The following is an 18,875-nucleotide window of genomic DNA, read 5'->3' as shown; positions in this document are numbered from 1 at the left end:
ATAAATAAATAAATAAATAAATAAAAGGATTCAAATAACACAAGCATGTTCTCTAACCACTGTGAAATTAAATTAGAAAGCAATAGCAAATTAGTGATAGTTCCAGCTATGTGGATGAAAATCAACTGCCTTATGCTAAGTGGAAGAAGCAAGGCTCAAAAGACTATGTGCTGTATGGTTCCACTTATATGACATTCTGGAACTATCAGCACCAAAATCTGACCAGTGTTTGCCAGGGACTCACCTTGAGTGAGCTTGATTCCAAAGGAACTGGTGGGAATTTTCGGGGGTGATGAAACTCTTTTTTCTATCTTTCTGTCTTTGTATCTTTTATATCTTGTGGTTGCCACACGATTGTGTACATTTGTCAAAAAACAGACTGTGTACTAAAAATTATAAATTTGCTGTATATAAATTGTACCTCAATTTTAAAAATGAAAGGATGTCAATAACATTCATATACACAAATTGAAGATATAATGAATGAAAAATCTCATTTACAATAGTAAAAAAAAAAAAGATAAAGTATTTAGGAACAAACTTAACAAATATTCTATGTAAAAAAACTATACACACTCTTTAAAGACACAAAAGTAAACCCAAACAAATGAAATGATATCCTTTGTTCTTGATTAGAACATCTCAACACTATCTCAAGATGTCAGTTGTCTGTAATTTATAAGCTTAATGCAAATCCAGTACAAATCCCAGTGAGCTTTTTTTTGACACTGATCATAAATCAGAAGTCAATCCTAAAGTTTATAAGATAAGCACATAAGAATAGCTAGGAAAACAGCAGGAAGGAAGAGCTCTTAGGGGAGCTAGCCCTGATATTAAAATATATAACAAAGCCTCTCTGCAGCAGATGAATAAACATGTCAATGGAATAAAAAAGAAGTTCTAGAAACAGCCAAAGTAAGTATAAAAATCTGGTATATGATAAATGTTGTATCTCAAGTTACTGAAGCAGTGCTAATCTTTTTAATAAATAGTGCTGGGACAAGTGGATACCCATTTGGGAAAAAGATAAAAGTTTTATCCATTCCTCAAATCATAAACAAGAATAAACTCCAAATGTATCAAAGATCTAAATGTAAAAAATAAAGCATTACAAGTAAAATGCGTGACTATAACCTGGGCGATGAGGAAAGCTTTTAAAATATGCCCCAAATTCCAAATGCAATAAAATAAAAGATTGATAAATTTTCCTATAAAAATAAAAACCGTTTGCATGGGGGGGAAAAGCCACCATAAGCAAACTCAGAAGACAAATGACAAACTTAAGGTAATAGTCATAACATTATATTAGTGATAACATTATTATCACAGATAAAAGATTAATATCCCTGATTTATAAGGAACTTTTGAAATTTGAGAGCAAAGAGACCAAAGATTCCCAGGAAAATGATGCCCGACACTCTCTTCCGAAACAAGTCGCGGCGGTAAGCTCCTCCCTAGGAAGAGAGGGTTCGAAGGCCGAGCAGTCTCCGCGACGCCTGGTGCTGCTGTGTCACGCGCCGCCCTCCGCACCCCCTCCCGTGGCGCCCCTCACCATCCTCCCGGAGGAAGGGGGTCAGGAAGCGGGTCGGGCTGCCGGGCTCGCGGCCGACCTCGGCCTCCCGGCCTCCCGATCGCTTGGGTTCTGTCCGCACAGCCACAAGTTGGTGCGCAAGTTCTTCGCGTGTCCGGGCCCAGAGAAGCTCGGCGCAGCTCTCCCCAGCTTCGCCGGTCCACTGTCACCGCCCCGGACCCACCCAACCGGCGTGTGCCTTTTCTTTCACTTTCTTTTCTGTGAAAAGCACTTCTGCCTTCCTTGTGGTCTTGAGGTTGCAAACAGCTGCCTAAAGATTATATATCCATTGGGGACAGACATTGCTGTCACAAATTTGGTGGCCAGATTCTGAGCTCTGCGATTGGTCAGGTGTGGAACCCCAGTCGACTCCATCTGTTAACAGTGGGCATAGCTACTTTATATTATCATGGCGATTAAATCAGGCAAAGTATGAAATACTCTTCGAATTTCTTTGCATTAGAAAGAAATGTAGGTCTGTCATAAAAGCAAAGTGTCTGTAAAGGTGAACTTTCCACCTGGTCCGTGGAGCATACCAGTCTTGATCTCAGGGTCTGGAGTTCAAGCCACAAGTTGGGTAGGAAGCCTACTTGAAAAAAAAAAAAAAAAAAAAAAAAAAAAGGAAAGAAAGAAAGGAAGAAAGACAAGAAAACATTAAAGGTGAGCTTTCCAAAAGGGGCTCGGGCCACATGTATACTCAAAATGGGTAATCGAAGAGAGTTTAATAAAGTAATTACCTATATAGGTGGAGGCAAGGGGTTAAGAGAAATCGGTGAGAAATGTTGAAGCAGCCTCACCCTCCCCTTATCATCTAGACTGAAGGGACAAGGGAGGAGTGTGTTCTACACCTGTTACAGGAACCCAAGTTCGACTGCCCTTGGTTAGAAAGGCCAATACACAAGAGAGGAGTTTTGACTGAAAAGGAATATAAGCTTTATTCAGGAGGCTGACCACCTGGGGAGAAGGCAGACTCTTGTCTGAAAACCAACTTCAAGGTTTCTGCCTGGCCGATAGATTTTTACAGGAACTTTAGGGAAGTTAATCAGTAAAAGGAGAGCACAGTGGTCTGTAGTCTGTAGCAATTCTTATTTTATTTTATTTTATTTTTACTTATTTTTGAGAGAGAGCACGAGTGGAGGGAAGGGCAGAGAGAGAGAGAGAGAGAGAGAGAAGGGCAAAGAGGATCCAAAGGGGGCTCCATGCTGACAGCTGAGAGCCCGATGTAGGGCTGGAACTCAGGAACCATGAGATCATGACTTGAGCCGAAGTCGGAAGCTTGTGGGACTCAACCATCCAGGTGCCCCTGTAACACTTCTTGGTTGCATGCAGACTCAATGGTGCCAGCTACAGAAATTCTCATGGTGGTTGTGTTTTGGTGTGGGGGCTGGGTTGTGCAAGAGGGTTTGGTTCCAGTCTTTCTAGGAAACAATGCATGATCTATAGATATACCAAGAAAGATTTAGTTAATCAATCACACGGGCTAAATGTACTTGCTAAAACTTAGACTACTAAGTTGGCCGGAGGGGCAGAGGCAACGGCTTCAAACCTGGTAAGAGCCATATACCTACAGGAGAGAGCCATTCCAGGGGAGCCATGGCTGCTTTCCAGAGACAGCAAGGGAAATAAGTCCCCCAACCACTAGCTTCCCCTACCTTCTTATCTCTTTCTGGTACTTACCATTGTTGAACCTAACCAACAATCAGGGCACAGAATGGAGTTGATGCAGTCCCAAGGTAGTGGATTTTGATAGCACGTCTGTATTAATAAAGATAGGTATAAAGTATTAGGAACACAAGGAAATAGGGGTTTTGTAATTTGAAGACAAGTTTGGAGGAAAGTGTTACGGAACCAGGCTGGAATGCTGGCAGAAAAACCAAGCGGCACTCGGAGATCTTGGTGGATCCGAGATTTATTTAACACTGCGGGCTCAGAGGAGACCGTTTCTCCAAAGATCTGAGCTCCGAATGAAGGGGGGAAGGGTAATTTATAGTTGTCAGCTTCCATATCTATGGCGAGTTTTCGCGCATGGCAAACAGGGCAAGAAGAACCTGGAAGAGGGGTCTCTAAGCTAGAGACCAGAGCTTGTTTTAGTCCCATAGGCCATCTTATGGTGTAAAACTTTATTCATTTTCCCAACATTCCCCCCTTTGCTGCCTTTTTAAAAATCTTTTATTAGGCATCACTTTTTAGCTCTAGCGGTTGGTACCCTCGGAGGGCTAAGATACATGCTGCAGTTTGGCGAGTGACAATGTTTTAAGTAAAACGTACCAGGGTATTTAGTATACAGGGGCCGATGGTCACAAGTAAAATTATGGAAAGGAGGGGCCCTGCCAGGGCAGAGAGCCAGGATGCCCAGTCTGTGAGATCCCATCCTCTCCATTGACTGATACTTTCCTGTTGTCTATGTTGAATTCTTTCCTTGAGTTCTTTAACCTTAGTCCTGACTATTCCTGATTGGCTTACAAAATAGCAACATTCCTCCCCCAGAAAGATACAAGTCCCTCCTTTTTCTGAAGTGAGGAGATCGAGGGCTCACCTATTTTGGAGGGACACTGCTGCCAGGGAGTTTATTTGGCTTTGTCAGGTTACCAGGGAGTCTGCCATCCGTTCCTTGTCCAGCTTGTTGGTGCCGTCTCTATCAGTCCAACAGCAAGAAGCAAGATCAGGGCTATGACACCAGTAAGGGGCAAGGGCTGGCAGAATTGCATCCGAACCCCTGGGCTCAGTCCGCACGATGATCCCTCAAGCTTCTGCCGTGCACAGGCCAGCCAGCTTCTGGGGTGTGGCTGGAGCAGGGCTGGAGATCTCAGGGGCCAGTGTCTTTTTGAGGGTCAGTTTAAGCGGGTGGATTGGATCTGGATCACTTCTCCAGGTTGTGGATTCCCCTGAGTTGGCCTTCTTAACTCTGGAGTGATAGACCCATGGGGTGATACCTGAAACTGAATCCTCTATTTGGTTGTATATCTGTAAAGTCCACCTCCAAGTCTTCGAAAGGGGCGGGTTTCTGATAACTGTCAGATCAGGTTTAGGGAAGATATGGTTTGCATATTTAGAGATCCATCTTGTTTTCTAGTTGTTTAAATACTCATATGCCCATGGGGTCTTATTATTATCCCCACAGAATAACAAGCACAGAAGATTGTCTATACATGAAATACTGTGACAATTTTTCTGAAATTTACCTCAAGTTGTCTAATTTAGGCAAACAACAAACATTTAAAGACAATCATAACTAGAATTTAATATCCATAATGGTGCATTGTTGAAACATAGTTTTTCTCTCTAAAAACCCCCCTTTCCAGAGATAGCCAACTTGAGATCAATGCATTTGTAGAACAAGTCCAGTCTTAACAAACCTGGCCTAATTATTTACGTAAGCCCAGCAAGAATAGCGATTTATCATGAGGATCTTTTAAAGTTTGCTTTTCTGGAACCTTTCATAAGGAATCTCCAGGCTGAACTATTAGTAGCCTCTCCAGGCCAGAAGCCAAGCCAAATACTTGCCATCAGACAGGCCTGCAATACCTGTAGAATTGAGCGAATTCCTCTTCATGAGGTCCCCAAGATATCCTGAGGTTCCTGCATCTGCCAGGAAGTGACCTTCTTTACTCACCTGGTGGGGCTGCTGGGAGCTCTGTAAGCAAGGTATCAGGCCAGCATTTCCAAGGGGCTTTATGGCTCCATGTTTCATAAAGCCAACTTTAGTTCCTTAAAGTTGTCTGGTCATATCTGAGTCTATGAATGTCACTCTCAAATATGACATTCCAGTCAAAGCCTTGGTAAAATAACCAGTATTTCCAATGGTGACCTGTTACAAGATGAACAGATTCTTATTGAACTTATGCAAACAATTGTAATTGCCATGAAAGAAAGAATACTCACTGAGAGTTTTTGAATTTCAGGGGAGTTATGTAGAGAGAAAAGATAAATGCTTCAGTTTACAAATGAATACTTTATGACATTTCTGTATATCATAGATATCTTAAGAGAAAGTTTCCTTAATCTGGAAGGGCAAACATTAGACAACCAGCAATATTTTCAACAAGAATCACAAAACTATAATCTTCCTTAGTTCATTTAATCCCATGGTCCTAATCTTGTTCAATTTGAATTCAGCTTTTTAGTTCTGGAAATTCTTACCCATTTTAGTATTAATCTTAAAGATGTCGAATACCTGTATTTGTCCCCAAATTCCTTTTTATAAATCTCCTCGAAGAAGAAACACATTTTGTGAGAGAATACAAACAATTATAAATGACAAAATCTCGGGGCGCCTGGGTGTCTTGGTCAGTTGAGCGTCTGACTTTGGCTCAGGTCATGATCTCGCAGTTTGTGAGTTTGAGCTCTGCATTGGGCTCTGTGCTGACAACTCAGAGCCTGGAGCCTGCTTCAGATTCTGTGTCTCCCCCCTCTCCCCTGCTTGCGCTCTGTCTCTATCTCTCAAGAATAAACTTAAAAATTTTTTTTTAAATAAAATAAAATAAATGACAAAATCTCAGACACAGACATTGTTAAAGATCTGATGAGAGTTCATTATGATGCAATTGACAAAGAAATTTGGTTATTTCTGTGACACATAACATTTCAAGTAATCAGAATATTAAGTGATGGCCTTATACCAAAACATTAAATAACTTTAGGACTTGCATATATATTTGGGCAGTTACAACATTTACCTGTGCAATACAACCTAAGGTTTACCATTGTATGACAGTGCTTTTCCAAGTAACTTAGCATCCCAAATAAAAGGGCCTAAGTGGTAAAAAAAAAAAAAAAAAAGAAGACTTCATTTACCATTTAAATCCTGGGAAGTTTGTTAAAACCTTAGGAAGTTATAAGTACATCCCAAATAGGATTACAGATCATTACAAATCTTAAAACTTTATTTATTCAATCAAGGTGAAAATAAAAGATCCTAATGGTGAATGTATAGCATTATATAGTTGTTACCAAAACCTAGCTCCTTTAACATTGAGAAGTTTTAACTAAGTAATCAAAGACCTGATAAAGATACAACCTAAAACTTTGGTTTTCCTGGAAGACAAACCTCTGTTTGCATTGTCTTATCAAGAACAGATCAACAGTCCAAGAAAACTTTGTCATTTGAGCAGAGAGAAAAGCAGAATTTCAACCTTATACCAGTGTACTTGTAAAATTCCATTCATCTCAACCTTAGTCCATCCTGAGCACACATAAAATTCCTTTCCAAAGATTTCCCTTCATGAACCTTCTACAACTTTGCTTTGCCTTCAAACTTTGTCCCAAAGCCATTTCTCTCCAAATGACCAGTCTCATTTAGGACAAAATTACTTTCTTCTACCCTCAACAAAAATGTATTTCCATTCCTTATATCTTTCTTACATACCTTCTACTTTCCTACATACAGGGTTGCTTTCTTTATTTCCATCAGTCTTAAGTACACTTAGCAGAATTTTAACTCTTAGGAAACCTTAGTCTCCAATTGAGGACTTAGTAACCAACCATCGGAATTTTTTTAGATGGTAAATTCATGAACCAATTAAGTACAAAGCATGTTTTCCATTAGATTCAAATAGCCTTAATTTCTCTGCAATAAGAAGTTAAAAACACAAACCTATGTTCAGTAATCAAAGCTTTAGCAATTCATTCTATTTGGAAAAGACCTATATGTCCAAAGGGGTGCACTTTACTCTTTGACCTTGAGGATGGGAGGAGGAACCAATGGTGCCTGAGGCACTGAGGGGGATACAGGACCCACTTATGTAGACGACATCCAAGTTGGTGCAGAAACAGCAGGGGGAGGGGAAGGCAGAAGAGGCAAGGTGTCAGTAGAAGGCAGAGAAGGAAAACCTAATTCAAAACCTTAACTCAGACAGAGGAGCAGATGCCATGTTTTTTCCACCAAAGTGGAAATACGGAGTCCACATCAGGCGAGAGAAGACCGGGAATTTCCCCGAAACAAATGGAGTTTCAGTAACTGCTTGAGCTGCTCTACCAAATTAACGGAATCCAAGAAGAGGGTCATGGAGAACCAGAGCTTTATAGCCCTTCAGTCAGAAGCACAGGTAACATCCTAGGCTTGCTTTTGGCATCTGAAAGTGGGGGGAAGTCCTGTGGGACTGAGCCCATAGTCTGGGGAATCTGATGATGTCTCTGGGTAGAGAATGTTTGAATTGAGTTGAGCTATAGGACACCCAGCTGGTGTCAGATAATTGCTTGTATGTATGGAGGGAAAACCCACACATGGAAATTGGGTGCAGAAGCTATCTTTAGAAAAACATCAAATATCTTTGAAAAAATTTTTTTTAAATGTTTACTAACTTCTGAGAGAGAGAGAGAGAGAGAGAAAGAGCATGAGTAGGGGAGGGGCATATAGGCCTGAGGCAGGGCTCGAACCCACAAACCACGAGATCATGACCTGAACCAAAGCTGGACGCTTAACCAACTCAGCCACCCAGGTGCCCCAAAACATCAAATATCTTAATACTATTTTCAATTCTTTCCTGAGGGAAAAGAGAAAAGGAGTAGGGAAATAACACAATTTGTTCCTAATACGTGTATAACTATATTTATTTATTTGTTTATTTTGAGAGAGAAAAAAAAAACAGCGGGGGAGGGCATGGGGGGGTGGGACAGAGGATCTGAAGTGGGCTCCATGCTGACAGCAGAAATCCTGACACAGGATTCATGGCATGAATCGTGAGATCATGACCTGAGCTGAAGTTGGAGGCTTAACTGACTCAGTCACCCAGGCACCCCGTATATAACTTTATTTAAAGCAGATACAAAAAAATAATGAAGCAGATACAGATGATAATACTGTCACAGAACAAGAGCGGTAATCCAAAGGCTCTCCAACCACTGGCACCATGAAACTTGCCTTTGAGCACACATTGCAGTCAAAGATCCAGAACTTAGCAGGAACCAAACTTTTGCTTTTTTGAAGCAAATTTAGCCAAAAGATCTGTAGACACAAAACAATCCTAATAGTAAAAACTTGAATCATCAAAAACTAAATGTATAATCTGATTTTTTTAAAAAAGACCTATCCCTTAACTCTCTGGACAAAGGAAAAGATTCTGGGTTTTTAAGTTCTTCATATAGGACCTCCTTGGAGGAAATCTACTTTGGGCACTGTGCAGGAATCCACTTCTGAGAGAAGCCCAGAATCATGGGACTCCTCAGCTTGCCCAGTTGGAGCAGGGTAGCTCTGGGGTGCAGAAGCCTTGGTGCCAGACTACCTTTTTCAAATCCCAGAACTTCTACTTATAAACGATGTGACCTTTGTCAAAGTACTTATCCTCTCTGTGCATCAGTTTTTTCAGTTATAAAATGGGGATAGTAATAGTATTAGTCCCAGGTATAAAGCCCTTAAAAAAGGGATAAAATAAATCTATAATAAATATTAGCTAAGCTATTACCATCTGATTATAAAAAATGTATATGTGCGTGTATGTGTATCTTTAGGAAAAGAAAAAAACTTCATCTTTTTTGGAGAGGGGCTGGGACATGGATACCCAGATAATTTGCTAGTATAATTTTCTTCTGACTTGGAAAACCATTTAAAAGTGCATTTTGACATGTCATATATTAATAGCAGGCTCAACTTGCTTTGTCTCTGTCCAGAGATAGTACCAGGGAGAGAGATTTTAAGGAAGAAAACAGGACTTGGTGGGACTTAGTAAAAGAATGGAAAAACTATTATGGGGGCTACATAACTGAGAAAATGATAGTCTGTGGAAACTAAGGAAAGGTTATTTATCTGCAAGCAGGGTATACTTAAAAAGTATAGTGATATCCAGAGGAAAAAATGTTCAGAAACGTGTAGCATTAGTATGACAGGACAAATGCACCCCATATGGCAGATTATAAAACTCAGGAAGGAGCAAGGACCAAGTTAGAGGACTGGTTGGAGTTCAGAGTTTAGAGGTTAAGTGTTCTGGACTAAAGAAACTCAGTTTTCCACATCAGTAGTAAGGTCTCCAGATATGGCTTCCTTACTCCTGCCTCTGTCAAAGATTCAGGGAGCATATAGCCCTCTGCTGGGTTATTAGTAACCTGAGTCAGGCAGCAAAGCATTATGAGGCACCAACTGCATACCAGGCTCTGTACTGTGAAAAATAATAGACTTACTCCTTTGTTGCCCAGTCTCTGCTTCTGGCCACTTTTTTGGCCATGAGGGAGGGAAGAAAATGTGTGTCTCTAATTTTCCATAACCAAAGCCCTTTCCTCTGCCACTCATACTAGGATTTTACTTTTAGGGTAAAGAGAAAACAAACAAAAAAAAACCCCAAAAGGGTATGTCAGAGACAGCAGTAGAAAGAGGATCAATTGACAGCTACTATTTCAACTGAAGAACACAAGATTATTTCAGACCCCCAGTACTCCACTCCCTACTCCCCAAAGAAGACACAAGAATGAGGCACAACACCTCTGCAGCAAAATCACATTGATTTTGGAGCTTTCTTTAATTTTTAATTTTTTTAATGTTTATTTTTGAGAGAGAGAGAAAGTACAGGGGAGGGACGGGGGTGGGGCGGAGAGGATCTGAAGTGGGCTCCATGCTGACAACAGAGAGCCCAGTGTGGGGCTGGAGCTCATGAACTGTGAGATCACAACCTGAGCAGAAGTTGGATGCTCAACCAACTGAGCCGCCCAGGCGCCCCTGGAACTTTTATCTTCCATAAAAAGTAACACTCCAGAAATGACAGACTAGTAGACTCTCACTTCTAAACAGACCACTTCTTGAGATGAAAAAAAATTTAAAGATGTTTCTTCAACTGTGTCTTTTGAAAGCTTGGCTCAAGACATCCTTCCAGCAGTTTTCTTACTCAATTCCTTTATCTTTCAGCTCTTGTTTAACACGTTTCAAATAACCAGGATCAGGGTAGCCAAACCTGCAGAAGGAAAAAGCCCTTTAGCTTCTTCACAAATGGTCTTAAGAAATCTGTAGATTCCTGGCATTAACATTCAGTGTTGCAAACATTGAAAACAATCTTAAAGACAGATGACTTATAATCACTTGTAAGTGTAGAGGTGAGTCATTTAGCTGGTAAGTGAGCCTAGCTGTCTGCCCAGGATCTGCCTTCCAACAAGATGTTTTCATTTTCAGCTCATTGGTAAGCAGTCACTTTCCTAAAGTCATACTATACTATATTTTTATGGAGAATAATAATTTTCTACAGGAGAATTTTCAAATTTGGTAAATTTTCAAAAGTCTCAGGATGCATTCCTTTTTTTTTAAGTTCTTTTTATGTTTATTTTTGAGAGAGGGATAGAGTGTGAGTGGATTTGGGGGGGGGGGCAGACAAACACACACACACACACACACACACACACACACACACACAGAATCCAAAGTAGGCTCCAGGCCCCAAGCTGCCAGCACAGAGTTACTAGCACAGAGCCCGATGCGGGGCTCGAACCCATGAGGAAACCGGACAGCTATATGGAAAAGAATAAAACTGGACCACTTTCTTACACCATACCCCAAAATAAATTCAAAATGGATTAAAGACCTAAACATAAGACTTGAAACCAAAATATTCCTGAAAGAAAACATAGGTAGTAATCTCTTGGACGTTGGTCTTAGCAACCTTCTTCTGGATATGCTCAGGCAAGAGAAACAAAAGCAAAAATGAACTGTTGGGATTACAGCAAAATAAAAAGTTTTTGCAATAAAACAAAAAGGCAAAATACTGAATGGGAGATGATACTTGCAAATGATAAATCTGATAAGAGATTAACATCCAAAATACATAAAGAACTTATTACAATTCAACACCAAAAAACCCACACAAATAACCTGATTTAAAAATGGGCAGGGGACCTGAATACACATTTTTCCAGAGATATAGATGGACAACAGACACACGAAAAGGCACTCAACATCACTAATCATCAGGGAAATGCAAATCAAAACCACAGTGAAATATCACCTCACAGTTGTCAGAATGACTAGTATCTTAAAAAACAAGAAACAAAGTGTTGACAATGATGTACAAAAAAGGGAGCCCAACAGGTGGGAACGTGAACTGGTGCAGGCATGACGGAAAACAGTATGGAGGTTCCTCAAAAAGTCAAAAATAGAAATACCATATGATCCAGTAATTCCACTGCTGGGTATTTACCCAAAGAATACAAAAATATTAGTTTGAAAAGATATATGCACCCTATGTTTATTGCAGCATTATTTATGATAGCCAAGATATGGAAGTGACCTAAGTATCTATAGATAAATGGGCAAAGAATATGTGATATGTATCTCTATCTATCTATCTATATGTATATACACTCTATAGCTATGTAATAGAATATTACTCAGCCATAAAAAAGGATGAAATCTGTGGCACCTGGGTGGCTCAGTTGGTTGAGCACCCGGCTTTGGCTCAGGTCACGATCTCACAGTTTGTGAGTTCAAGCCCCACATCGGGCTTGCTTATGTCAGCACACAGCCCTCTTTGATCCTCTCCCTCTCTCTCTGCCCCTCCCCCACTTGAGCTCTCTCTCTCTCTTTCAAAAATAAATATTAAAAATTTTTTAAAAAAAGGATGAAATCTTGCCATTTGCAACAACACAGACCTAGAGATGATTATGCTGGGTGAAATAAGTTAGAGAAAGACAAATACGCCATATGACTTCACTTACACGTCGGATCTAAAATACAACACACACACACACACACACACACACACACACACACACACACAGAAACAGTGTCACAAATACAGAGAACAAATTGGTGGTTGCTGGAGTAAGGGAGGCTGCTGGTTGGGGGAGATAGGCAAAAGAGGTGAAAGGGACTAAAAGGTACAAACTTCCAATTGTAAAATAAATTAAGTCACAGGGATGAAAAAAGTACAGGGAATATAGTCAGGATATTATAAATATTACGTCTATAATGTATATAATATACATTATATTATGTATATAATATATATATTGTATATATATGTAATATAGTCAGAATATAATAACAACTTTGTATGGTGATAGTAACTAACTACACTTGTGGTAAGCACCACCTAATGTACACAATTGTGGAATCAACAGCTGCACACCTGAAACTAATATAACATTGTATATCAACTATACTTCAAAAAAAGACTTTATTGTATCCAATCCCACTGCTATAAAGTCTCCTTATAGCCACATCCTCAAATTGCCATATTTTATAACCTCTAAATCCTATTAGCAATCATTATGTTTCAGAAGGTTCTCACTTTTGCGGGCCCCCAAAACGGGATGTTTTGTGGTGGATGTCATTCCATGTAATGACATCTGAGATTCCTAATACTCGAGACTCCCCCACCGTAAAAATCAGCTTTTGGTTAAAGGCCCTACGAAGCAGTCTCAAAACTTCGATTCCTTCCTCATTATTGGGCAGGTATGCGGTTCGTTGTATTCCAGAGTATGCCTTTCCTGGGTTTGGGTGCTTTTCCTGTATGAAGACAAGAAAATATCACCTGAAAACACTCCCATGTCTAAATTTTACTCTACAGATAGACATGCTCATTTGTAGATAAGGAAAATCAAAAACAAACAAAATATTAAAGGTTTGTGCATATTCCCAATAATTCATATATCTCCTCTCTCCCTACATTCATGCTGGAAACACTATTCATCTTCTGATTTGCACCATTCTAACACATAATCACCACTCACTCTTTCTCTGCCTTAATAGACAGAAAAGATACCTAAGTTATAAGCAAACATTGCTACCTTTATCACTATTTAAAGCCCTTGCATATATAACCATGAAAATAATACCCTGGGAAATCCAGTAATTGGCAAGAGAACAGTCTCTTGCTCTGTAATTCTAACATACTGGAAAGAAACCCATGTACCTCAAGAAACACTTACTGTTTGAATGCCTCCTTTCATGTTATAATTAATCACAATGGAGCCACAGGATTCATAACCTGGAAGTGAGTCTTCTAGGACAGTGACAGTCATGGTTCCCTCTGGCTGATTGCCTTTCTGGATACCATAGGAAGTCTGGCACACAGGACAGACCGGTTTATAGGACATGGCTTTGTTGATACAAGGGGAGCAGAATGCGTGCTTGCACTTGGGTAGCACTTCTTTGTTACTAATCATGTCCATGCAGATGCTACATATGTCCTCTTCCTTGCCCATGCCTGACGCCCCAGAACCGGCAGAGTGCTGGAATGTGGGTGAAGCTGTTTTTGAATCATTACTGTCAATGTCCATGGATGTTTCATGGTCCTCATTCCATTTGTCTCCAGCTAATGGGGACATCCCCACTTTTTTAAAGATACACTGCTTTGCCTTTGCAAGGTGATCTGGCAATCCAATCAAAGTCATTGTCTCTTGATTCAGTACAAAGTGTACATTTGGATGCTTTTTCCTAAAGCCATCAGCAAACTTGGTCCCATGTAAGTGCATTCTCTCTTTGCCCAAAGGTTTCAGTGAAAGAACTTCTCTCATCACCTGACCTGACACATGTTGATAGACATCAATGAAACTTGCATAAGCATGGGCAGACAGATCTAATTCCTTGTCCTTAGGTTCAAATAGGAGGCAGGTTTTCTCAGTGTTTCCTGAAACCTTACATTGAGTGTCATACTTTTTTTCTATCTTTGGTATCTCCTGGAGTATTTCAGCTTCTAAAAGCTTATACTGAAAAGTATCAACTTCAATTCCATTCATCATGCATCTGGGAGTTGATATTTTCACAGGTCCCATGACAAGACTCTCAGAGTCTTTCAGAGCAAAAAAATATCTGGCAGCTGAAATGTCATCTTGGGTCCCAAGGAGAGTTAATTCTCCTCCTTTCTCCTTTATAAGGAGCTTTGTAAACCGATGATTCAATTCCTGTTTGATTTTATTTGCCTGCTTACTGTCTGCGAAAGCAACACATTGTTGCTCCAGAAGTCCTACAGTTTTCTGAAATTCACTGACAAAAAACTCCTGAGCTGCTCTGAGGTCACCTGGTTGATTCGAGGTGAAGTCTAAATAGACTATGTTCGAACTCTGCTGGATTATTATTTTTACACCAAATCTGTTCTGTATTGAGTCCATTTTATCAGGATAGATAAGTTGGAAGTATTCGAAGAAAGGCAAGGGAATTTCAAAATGGCCACTTTTTTCTTCTGCCCTGTTTTTTGGTTCAGGGGAATAAGGGCAGCCGTTCTGGTGCTGATGGACTGGCTCCTTCTCTGTTGTCAAAGAGGAAGATTCATGTTTCTGCCCCCTTTCCCGGAGTTGCTTATTCAAGAAGTGATGTATTTTTTCAATATCTCCGAAGGTACCACACACCTTCTCAATTCCATTGTGCCCTTCCATCTTTTTGATGTCGGGGCAGATGGTGGTTATGTGTTCCCTCTGCTCTTTAGAGAAGAGGTCACAGTTCAGGTCAGCTGTGACACTAAGAAAGATCTGAAATTTTAAAAGGAACAAACAAAATCTCTCAGACATCAGCTCAACAGTCTCCTGTCAGGAAGTGTCTAGAGACCAGACAAATAGCCATTATGTCTTCCCTTAGCAGAGAGGGTGACTTCTTTCAAACCCTTTTTGCGGAGGATGCCGTATGCTACAGCCCAGAGGTTCTCAGCTCTGTCTGCACATTAGAATCACCTGGGGAATGAAAACAAAGCAAAAGAAAAACAAACAAACAAACAAACAAACAAACAAACAAACAAACAAAAAAGCCAAGGACCAGGCCCATCTCCAGAGAGTCTGATGTAACTGTAGAGCCTGGGCACGAGGCGTATTTAACAAGTGACGTGGACAAGAATTCCGGATTCTAGAGCCTCCCACTCTCTCCGCTATTGGGGAATGGAGTGAAGGGAAGGTACTTCTGCTTTCGGGCCAGCAGCTGTGGTTCTCACAAGAGTCTGTGAGCTTGGAAGGGAGTCATAAATCTGAAAAGGATGTATTTTCCTATTCTTTTTTTTTCCTATTCAGTTTTTTCACTTCTTCAATTCCCTTCCTTTTTAAAAACAGAAACAAAAACAAAAAATTAAACACCTAACTGCATGCAGTATTGCTGGGCCTTCTAAATCCTGTCCTTTGAGAAGCTCTAATATAGGACAAAAAAACAGCAGTTAAGCTAAAAAGGACAGAGGCAAATTGAATGTAATCGAAAAGCCAGATTTCTATGATCTGCTCCCCTCAAGGTTTTTGCATGTGCTGTTTCCTCCACATGTAACGTCCTTCCTCCAGACCTTCTTTCAAATGTTTCTCTGAATGCGGCCACTTCTTACACCTCCATCAGGACCACCCAGACTCCAAGCCACTGTCATCTTGCTCCTGGCCTGCTGCAAGCCCTCCTAACTGGGCTCTCACCTCCTGCTTCTGCTCTGGCCCCTTCTGAGGACACTCAGTCCTCCACACAGCAACCGTTACATTACATTTAGAAATGTAAATCAGATCACCCTACTCCCCTGGTTCAAAATGATTGATCAGATAAATCCCCTAATATTGAAGTTAAACTCCAAAGTCCCTACCTTCATCCCCCAAAACCTGACTCCTGGCTACTTCTCCAAATTCCTTTCCTGTCACTCTCTTCCTTGCCCACTGCCTTTTAGTCACACCTGTCTCCCTCCTTGAAGCCTTGGGGTTGAGGATAGAAGGTCCTGTCTCAGTGCCTTTGCACTTGTGCTTCCCTCTGCCTCAGACATTCTTACCTCACTTAGTTAGCTCCCTTACTTCATTCATGTCTCTACTCAGACACTATCTCATTTGAGAGGTTTTTTCCTGATATCTTATTTGCAACAGTGGTCTCCAGATCCTGTGACAGTGCCTGGCACACAGCAGACAGTTGATATTGATTGGTTGAATGACTGCATGGCTGGCTCCTTCTCATCACTCAAGTCTCAGGCCAAATGTCATCTCCTCAGAGAAACTGTCTCTGACTTCTGGTCAGAAGCAGCACCACTCCCTTCCCCTTCCTCACCCTGGCCCTGTCACCCTCTAAGGCAAAACCCTATTATATTTTCTTCATAGCACATATCACTGCCTGAAATTATTTTACTTATCTTGTTTACTTGCTTCTTGTCTTTCTATGTACCTCCCCACCCAGCAGGGACCTTGTCTATTGTGCTCACTTCTATGCCCCAAGGCCTAAAAAAGTACCCGCCTCCAAGTAGGTCTTCAGCAAGTGGTGGTTGGATCAATAATGAAAGATATGGTGAATGGAGAAGAAGGTGCAGGAACATACCCACCTCCTTCTTTCAGTCCTCACCTTTTGGACACAGGAATCCACGGCATTAGGAATATGTTCTTTGTTTGGATGCCTCTCACCAGAAGCATCTTGTGACTGTGCCAGCAAAGATGTTCTGGGTCTTGCATTCTTCTCTGTTGGATTCTCAGTGGGCTCCAGAAAAACAGTCACAAGTTTGTTGTCAACCATAATTTGATGCTTTTCTTTCTTCAAGACTCTCTCTTTAGCTTCAATGGAAACATTAAACACATACATACACATGGGAAAGGCTTCAAATAAACCTCTTATTCGCGCATCTGTACCCTGCCCCAGCAGCTTCCCAGGAAGGCTGCTCCCTGCATCCTGGAATGGTGGACTGATGACAGGGCATCTGTGCAGGAGCTATTCAAACTCTAACGGGGGCAGCTGTAGAAATAAAAGCTCATGATAATGGAATACAGGCTACTCTTTAAAAGTCGCGTTTCTGAAAATGTCTCCAACTTCCCATTTTAATGATATGGAATAATGTTCATTATACAAAGTTAAGTGAAAAGAGCAAGAATCAAAAATAGAATTCCTAAATGACAAGATTTTACAGGTATCTAGGGGAGGGAAAGGTGTTCTTCCCAGAGCTAAGAAATTTGAGTCAGGATGAGGATACTGGAAAGCATCAACTTTAAAATGCAGTCTGATCAGGGGCCCCTGGGTGGTTTACTTGGTTAAGCATCTGACTCTTGGTTTTGGCTCATGTCATGATCTCACGGTTTCGTGAGTTCGAGCCCTACATCGGGATCTGTGCTGACAGCACGGAGCCTGCTTGGGATTCTCTCTCTCCCCTTCCTTTGCCCCTCCCTCTGCCCCTCCCCTGCTCATGTTGTCTCTGTCTCGCTCATAAATTAATTGATTAATTAAAAAAATGCGGTCAGATCAGATCACCAACCAATTGGGCACTACTGGGCTCTCGTCTTCCTGTTGGGTTGCATCTTTGGGCAGCAAGAGGCCCTCCCCCCACCATTCCTCTCCCCGCCAGACAGTGTGTAGCAAGCAAAACGGAGTTTCTTATGTCAAACAGGGGCCTGGGTCAAGCAATGGCACAAGTAGTTAAAAGTACTGCAGCTAAGAGACATTGCTGGGCCCAGCATCAGCTGACACCCCAGAACTGATAACAAGCAGAAGCAGAGGAGGTCGGCAGGGGCCCAAGACCAATTAAATCCCTTTAAAAAGCAGGAGGGGATTTTTGCAGCAAACTGTCAGACTCTTCAGACATGACCTCTCTATGTCGGACCACTTAAAAAAAGGCAGCTGCAGAGGAAGGTCCTGCCCGACTGATCTACGAAGAGAGCTGAGATCCTTCACCGCTTGAAAATAATAAGCAGTAAGTGCTGAGAGCTGACCCCAACGAGAGAGAGGCCTTATCTCAACTGCGAGCTCACAGACTGATTTCACCTTTGGTTCGTTAACTTCCTACACCCTTCTGTTACTTTGTTGTGTGGCTGGTCTTCTGTCCCGCTCCCTGTGCTGTGTAAGAAGTGAAGTTTAATCACATGGTGAAATGTCACTGAGTGTGGAATCCTGAACCTGCTTTACAATTGTGGTCAACTTTGCTATATATATGCCGAATAAAGCTGACCCTCTGTGGAAAGACACAATTCCTGTGTGCATCTTCACCCCGTGCTCACGACCCGGTGCTGTGCTTTCTCCCGCCCTCTGACTCCTACGTCACCTTGACCTGGGTCCGCTTGGAATCCCTCAGGGCCGGGTCCCTTGGCACCCGCAGCGGCCCGCTGCTCACCTTCCCTTTCCATGAACGTCACCTGGAAGGTGACCTGGTCCCTGGGGTCGAGGGGCTGGACGGTGCACTCCCCGCCGCCAGAGTTCTGGCTCTGGAAGTAGATTCCCAGCTTCAAGCGTGTTCGGGGGCTGGACTCGGACACCCGCACCAGCAGCGGGGACGGAGAACGGAGGGTCGAGGCCATGGCTCTCGGCGTCGTCGGGCTCCGGGGGTGCGTCTAGGCCGGGGCGCGAGTGCGCCGCGCCCCGCCGCCCTGGGCCGCAAAGTTTCAGTTTCGCTTTTCCGGAAATCCCTCCCCGTTTCTGCAGAGTCGTTCCCCCTCCTCTCTGGGCCGCCCTCCCTGCTGTGGCCGGCCCGCCGGGTGAGTA

The 18,875-nt window shown here is 41.9% G+C and overlaps 2 protein-coding genes and 1 long non-coding RNA gene across 6 annotated transcripts in view; 1 reads left to right on the top strand and 2 right to left on the bottom strand.

Moving 5' to 3' along the window:
• Positions 1-2,792: 2,792 nt before the first annotated feature.
• LOC123576111 lies at positions 2,793-4,662 on the bottom strand. The gene is made up of 3 exons (XR_006701169.1): positions 3,839-4,662; positions 3,248-3,325; positions 2,793-3,007 (listed from the first exon to the last, which is right to left on the bottom strand). It is a non-coding gene; the product is annotated as an uncharacterized LOC123576111 (long non-coding RNA).
• A 3,642-nt stretch (positions 4,663-8,304) lies between these two features.
• Positions 8,305-18,780, bottom strand: DTX3L (deltex E3 ubiquitin ligase 3L). The gene is made up of 5 exons (XM_045502263.1): positions 18,508-18,780; positions 16,758-16,963; positions 13,412-14,950; positions 12,772-12,989; positions 8,305-10,446 (listed from the first exon to the last, which is right to left on the bottom strand). Exons 1-5 carry the CDS (start codon positions 18,689-18,691, stop codon positions 10,377-10,379), a joined length of 2,217 nt encoding a protein of 738 aa, XP_045358219.1. The 5' UTR covers positions 18,692-18,780; the 3' UTR covers positions 8,305-10,376.
• Positions 18,067-18,875, top strand: part of PARP9 (poly(ADP-ribose) polymerase family member 9) — a 38,644-nt gene continuing 37,835 nt past the window's right edge. The window contains exon 1 of one of the 4 annotated variants that reach the window (XM_045502259.1): positions 18,067-18,090. The gene's annotated coding sequence lies outside the window, so the exon portion shown is untranslated. Of the gene's footprint in view, positions 18,091-18,747; positions 18,869-18,875 lie in introns of those variants that run through there. The other 3 variants (XM_045502258.1, XM_045502257.1, XM_045502260.1) reach the window with 3 other exon arrangements.

Source organism: Leopardus geoffroyi, chromosome C2, assembly GCF_018350155.1.
Source record: "Leopardus geoffroyi isolate Oge1 chromosome C2, O.geoffroyi_Oge1_pat1.0, whole genome shotgun sequence".
In the NCBI taxonomy this organism is placed as follows: domain Eukaryota; kingdom Metazoa; phylum Chordata; class Mammalia; order Carnivora; family Felidae; genus Leopardus; species Leopardus geoffroyi.
The sequence above is the reverse complement of the archived record's forward strand: the minus strand, read 5'-3'. Positions and strand labels throughout refer to the sequence as shown.